This window comes from Mandrillus leucophaeus, unplaced genomic scaffold, assembly GCF_000951045.1.
Source record: "Mandrillus leucophaeus isolate KB7577 unplaced genomic scaffold, Mleu.le_1.0 Scaffold732, whole genome shotgun sequence".
NCBI classification, from domain to species: Eukaryota; Metazoa; Chordata; class Mammalia; order Primates; family Cercopithecidae; genus Mandrillus; species Mandrillus leucophaeus.
In genome coordinates, this window is record NW_012107942.1 from 1,381,056 (window position 1) to 1,387,055 (window position 6,000).

At 46.3% G+C, this 6,000-nt stretch overlaps 1 protein-coding gene across 1 annotated transcript in view; it reads right to left on the reverse strand.

Annotated features, from left to right (window-relative positions):
* Positions 1-6,000, reverse strand: part of DNAH9 (dynein, axonemal, heavy chain 9) — a 371,284-nt gene that overhangs the window by 265,766 nt on the left and 99,518 nt on the right. The window contains exons 23-24 of the mRNA XM_011965684.1: positions 4,455-4,607; positions 2,806-2,931 (exon numbers count right to left, since the gene is read on the reverse strand). Coding sequence (XP_011821074.1) covers positions 2,806-2,931; positions 4,455-4,607 — 279 coding nt within the window. The remainder of the gene's footprint in view (positions 1-2,805; positions 2,932-4,454; positions 4,608-6,000) is intronic.

The window sequence follows — 6,000 nt, forward strand, 5'->3', positions numbered from 1 at the left end:
TCTCTTCCACCAGCACTGACTAAGTGAACCATATGCTCTAAACCCTTGAAGGTGTGAAGTTGTTACAGCACAGGTGGGAAAGCACTTTCCGCTCTTGAAAAATGTATCATTTGGTTGAGAATAACCCAAGATTGACTCTGATCAAGGCCGGTGGCTTCTAAAAATTGTGACATGGATGATACAGTCTTTTACTTCCCAGAGTAGCAACTTTCCCAAGCTTGGGAAGGCAACAATATGTTGCCCAAGCATCCCAATGTCACACACTCTTTGCTCTGCTCCTCTGTGGTCTGACAATCTAATTTAGTGAGTCACTGCTGATCATCTATGGCACACGTTTGCTCTTCTACCATACTTTCACTACATTTTAAAGATATTTTAAAACGTCAAAGTGCCTATTTTTAAATGCCAAGATGAAGGATACTGAAATTCAATGTGGTTGATACGATTTGCATTTTCGGAGATTAAAAATAAATAAATAGAAAACGCAATTGAAATACATATTTCTTCCATTTGCTGCAAAGCTTTGTATAGAACGTGCATAACTTCGATTATTCATGGTGGCGAATTTAGATCCACTGCTCATCTGCAGTATCATTTGGTTTGGGGGACACCACACTAGATGACATTTACTGCAATAGGGGGAGGCGACACATTCTCTTGTCTCAAAATTCTGATACAGGTAAACAAGGAAGCCTGATGGGAACCATTCCCTTTGTGCAATGGAGAATCTTGTAGTAAACAGCACCATTTCTGTTCATCCATTTTTTCCCTTTGAGTTTATGTCCGATTAGATTTTGTTAAAGAAGCTCCTCCTCATTGGCAGCCTTACTGGGACAAATCGAGAGGATGATCCAACCCTACTGTTAATAAACACCTCTTCTTCTCTGCAGTGCGGACTCCTTTCTCCTTTCTTCACAGCTAAGTTTCTCCCTGCTATCCACGTTCACTGTGAACACTTTCTTTTTTATCTTTTCTTTTTTTTTGAGACAGAGTCTCACTCTGTTGCCCAGGCTGGAGTGCAGTGGTGTGATCTCGGCTCACTGCAAGCTCCGCCTCCCAGGTTCATACCATTCTCCTGCCTCAGCCTCACAAGTAGCTGGGACTACAGGTGCCCACCACCACATCCGGCTAATTTTTTGTATTTTTTAGTAGAGATGGGGTTTCACCATGTTAGCCAGGATGGTCTCGATCTCCCGACACCGTGATCCACCTGCCTCGGCCTCCCAAAGTGCTGGGATTACAGGTGTGAGCCACTGCGCCCGGCCACTGTGAATACTTTCTACCTTTTCCCACTCCTCAGCCCCTGCAGTGTGGCCTTTTCCCTACCACTCCCGTGAAATGGCCTCACCAAGTTTATCCATGAACCTTCTTCATCCTCTTTATTTTGCTTGATCTCTTAGAAGTGTTTGATATTTCCGACCTCTTACCTGCTACCAACAATTTCTTGCTTTGTTTCCATGATTACTGTTTCCCGGTTTTCCTTCTGTTCCCAAAAGACCATTTCTCATTCTGCTTTGCTGTTTCCTCCTTCCTCCTCCTCCGGCTCTGAATGATGCTCAAGAATTTGTTCTGCCCTCTTCTCATTTTACATACTTTCCAAGGGCAATGTTATCTACTCTATGACTTTGATGACTACTAAATGTCTGCAACCCCCAAACAGAGCAATACTACTACTATATCGTTAACTGAGGGAAGGAGGAGTGGCATACTGTAGCCAGAGTTACTTTAAACATTTCTTGTTAGGTCTGTTATTCTCTCTTATTATGCTCCTGAGAAACCTATAAAGAATTCGGATCTATCTCAGAATCAAGTCAGACTCTCTCACATGGTCTATAGGAACTGGCTTCCAGAATCCACCTGCAGCCTTTGCTCCTCCTCCACTTACTCTGGCTCAGACACAGCATGCTCACCCTGGCTTCTGAGCCAGGGCTCTTCCTCCTACTTGGTTGCTCTTTGCTCCCATTTTTAGCTTGCTAACTCCTGCTTCACATCTCAGCTTTCATATCATACGCTTAGGGCATGTTCCCAGACCTCATGAACTAGCTGTATGCTCCCAGAGTACCCTGAGCCCCCGCTATTAAAACACCAGTCATCGCCGGGCGCGGAGGCTCACGTCTACAATCCCAGCACTTTGGGAGGCCGAGGCCAGTGGACTACTTGAGAACAGGAGTTTGAGACCAGCCTGGCCAGCATGGTGACACCCCATCTCTACCAAAAATACAAAAAAAAATTAGCCGGGCGTGGTGGTGCATGCCTGTAGTCCCAGCTACCTGGGAGGCTGAGGCAGGAGAGTGCTTGAACTTGGGAGGCGGAGGTTGCAGTGAGCTGACATCACGCCACTGCACTCCAGCCTGTGCGACAGAGCAAGACTCCGTCTAAAACAAACAAACAAACAAACAAACCACCAGTCATATGTGTCAGTAATTCAGTTCCACACGAGCCTGTAAACTCCAGCAAGACAGGTTTCATTGTCTTGTTCCCTGCTGGTGTGTCCTGTGCTTAGCACAGAGCTTGGCGCACAGAAAGTAGGCTGGCTCAAAGAGTTGAACTGTTGACATTTTCTCCCTTCTATAGCCAATGAAGGCAAAAAGAGATCACCCTTGATTTCCCAAGGTCAGGGTTGACTTAGGCCATGGTTGTCAATCCCCCTGCTCCCACCTGCTGACCCCTCACAGTGGTCTGGGATTCAAGCCCCCTTGGCTGTGAAGCACGCAGCCAGCCTGATGTCTACCAGCTGCTGAAGGATGGAGGAGGCTGTGGAGGAAGACAGTCCTGTGGAGGATGGGGGTCCCGTTAGGAGAATACCTGAGCTGGGTAGTCAAAGAGCCACTGCTCCCTCGGCTTTTCTTCATAGGCAGTTACACCTTCTGTCATCTCATGCCTCACAGTGGCCTTCATGTGACCGAGGACATGGTTGAGCCATATTTCCACCTGAAAGAACAACTCGGGTTAGAAACTGGATGCCTAAGAAGTTTGGAGGCTGGGCGTGGTGGCTCACGCCTGTAATCCCAGCACTTTGGGAGGCCGAGGCGGGAGGATCATGAGATCAGGAGATTGAGACCAGCCTGGCTAACATGGTGAAACCCCGTCTCTACTAAAAACACAAAAAATTAGCTGGGTGTGGTGGCGGGTGCCTGTAGTCCCAGCTACTTGGGAGGCTGAGGCAGGAGAATGGCGTGAACCCGGGAGGCAGAGCTTGCAGTGAGCCGAGATCACGCCACTGCACTCCAGCCTGGGCAACAGTGCAAGACTCTATCTCAAAAAAAAAGAAGAAGTTTTGATTAGTCCTACATATTTTCTTCCACTCAGTCTGACGGAGTGAAGGAAGGGGAGTCCAGACATTGTATACAGTCCCAAGTGGCTGCCAGAAGGTGCAGAGGGATGTGCTGTTTACGTAATCTGGGATGGTGATAAGTGAGACCCAGACATAATTAACAGCAGGCTGATGTGTGCATTTGGAATATGCAGGACAGAGTAGCAGGTTAAGGGGGTGGAGGCTGTCACCCAGAGCTCATACAAGGAAACAGAAATCTGGGTTGAGCTGGGTGTAAATAAGTCAGTGGCTTCTTATGACCTTGTCCCCCCTGAGTATGAAGTACAAACCAGGATTGTATTCCCCAACTAAATGCTTTCTGGGTCTACAGAAAGAACACATTGTGAATGAAACCCCAGGGCCACCCTCATATAACTGAGAAGCGATTATTTTCTGGCACTAGAATTACTTTCTTAGATACAGGTGATAAGGGTGGAACTCTGTAAAATATCCTTACTCCAGGTGTTATTTGGCACTAGATGAGAATCCCCAGGGGCAATGCTTTGCTGGATTATTTCAGAAGCTTATAGTTTAGCGGTGGTGCTAATGGATGGGAAGGAGACTTAAGGGGAAAATGGTCCCATGGCTTGTGTCCCTTGCATTGGACACGGAGATTTGGAGGAAGCAATTTCTGGAGCAGGGTGGTAGTTGGTTCTCCAAGGGGAAGGCTGTGGGAGGAAGTGACACTGAGGCACATTTGTGCAGAGAGGGGACATCTCAGGAAAGCAGTTGGTTTCAATAAAGGGCATTTTTCTCCCAGGGAGGGTGTCAGTGTCCCAGATTCCCCCACAGGATGCTCTAGGGGTTGCCATGTTGATGTCTCCTGGTGCCGCTAATCATTTTAAAATCCTTTTCTCATTGACTTGGGTAGTTGTTTATGTGCATTTCATTTCCCTCTGCACAGGTCTTTGGTTAAGGAAAAGATATGAATGTTGACATGTGTCCTTCCCCGAAAGAGGAAAGTAGGGCACCAGCTGCTGCTCCAACGTCAGTTCAAGTCAAAGAAGCTGGCTCTTGGAGGGCACCGACAGCAGCTCTGGATCAAGGCCAGAAAGGCCCTCCTAGAGTTGATGCTGATCATATTTGAATGAAGGTATTTGAGAGAGAAAAGCAGAAGGAGGGAAAAGGGCTATCGTGTTACCTGCCCGCTGCAGTCACAGGGCTCACTGAAAGCCACATACTCTTCTTCTTTGCTGTACATGCCAAGGCTTGTCTTGGTTGGTTTCCCACTGGCATCTAGCTGGAATCGCATCTTGGCCATGTTGTCAAAGAGTTTGGAAAGGTGACGTTGAACCTATAAAGGGAAACCAGGCCAAAGGATCATAGAACGTGTTTGGGAAGTCGCTTATTACAATTGTTTAGAGGCCTGCCATGTGACAATCATTGTGAAAGACAGAGTGGTGGATACCAAGCATTTAGAAGGAAGTTTGTGGGAACAATGCTGATGTGAGGACAGGAATAAAATGAATCTGTAGAAGTGGCCAAAGAAAGACTGAATAAAACTAGTAAGAGTGGTGCACTAGCTACAAACCAACTAAGCCACAGTGGTTTGACTAAATTCTGCTTGGTCTACTAGAGGTAGGACTAGATTGGAGAAAAACACGATGGGGAAGTTGTAAACCTTCTTCCTAAGAAAACACTATCATGGTACAGGAAATGAGCAGAGGACCATCTGGTAGAAAAATGCTAACACGCATTGATTCTGGAGAGTCAACAGTGGTGGTGACAGTGGCCTGTGGAAGAAGCCACCCTATTCTTTTTTTCTTGAGATGGAGTCTTGCTCTGTCACCCAGGCTGGAGTACAGCGGTGCAATCTCGGCTCACTGAAACCTCCACCTCCCAAGTTCAAGCGATTCTCCTGCCTCAGCCTCCTGAGTAGCTGAGATTACAGGCGAGTGCCACCACGCCGAGCTAATTGTTGTAGTTTTAGTAGGGACGAGGTTTCACCACGTTAGTCAGGCTGGTCTCGAACTCCTGATCTGCCCGCCTTGGCCTCCCAAAGTGTTGGGATTACAGGAGTGAGCCACTATGCCCAGCCATAGCCACCCCATTCTTGAAACCTCTTCAGTTCAACAAACACACATCAGAAGGTTTCCAAGCAGGGCAGGCATGCTCATGGCAAGCATAAAGTCTGGCTGTGTCGGGCTGCTCCCAGGCATGGTATCTCAGGTGTAGAGGTCCTCTATAGTGATTGCCTGGGGCAGTAGTGCTAGGAGGGATGCTGGATAGAGCTATGTTGTGGTCCTGAGGTGAAGAAAATAGCAGACTGAAGGAAAAAGAATAAACAGAACCTGCCCCCTGGTAGAGCTTCTTGAATAATTACAAAGAACCCTCCAGTTGCTGGTATCCTGACTTTTAATGCTAAATTTAGAACAACCAGCTCTCCAGCTTATGAGATGAGAGGACAAATCTGAGTATTTAGGTAAACTGTGAAGGTACCCATGGAGACACCACCCACACTGATTTGGGACAAATACCAAGACAGACCTTTCTTTATTGAAAAAAAAAATAGCAAATTAAAAACAACAACAATATAGGACCTATGAAAATATCCCAAAATTTAAAAGGAGAAAACAGGACTCAAGAGGGCAAATAAGAGCATATGTATAAAAAATATACAATGTATATATGTTATTTTATATCTATAATTAGTATGTATAATATATTAATATATAATTATTAATAAT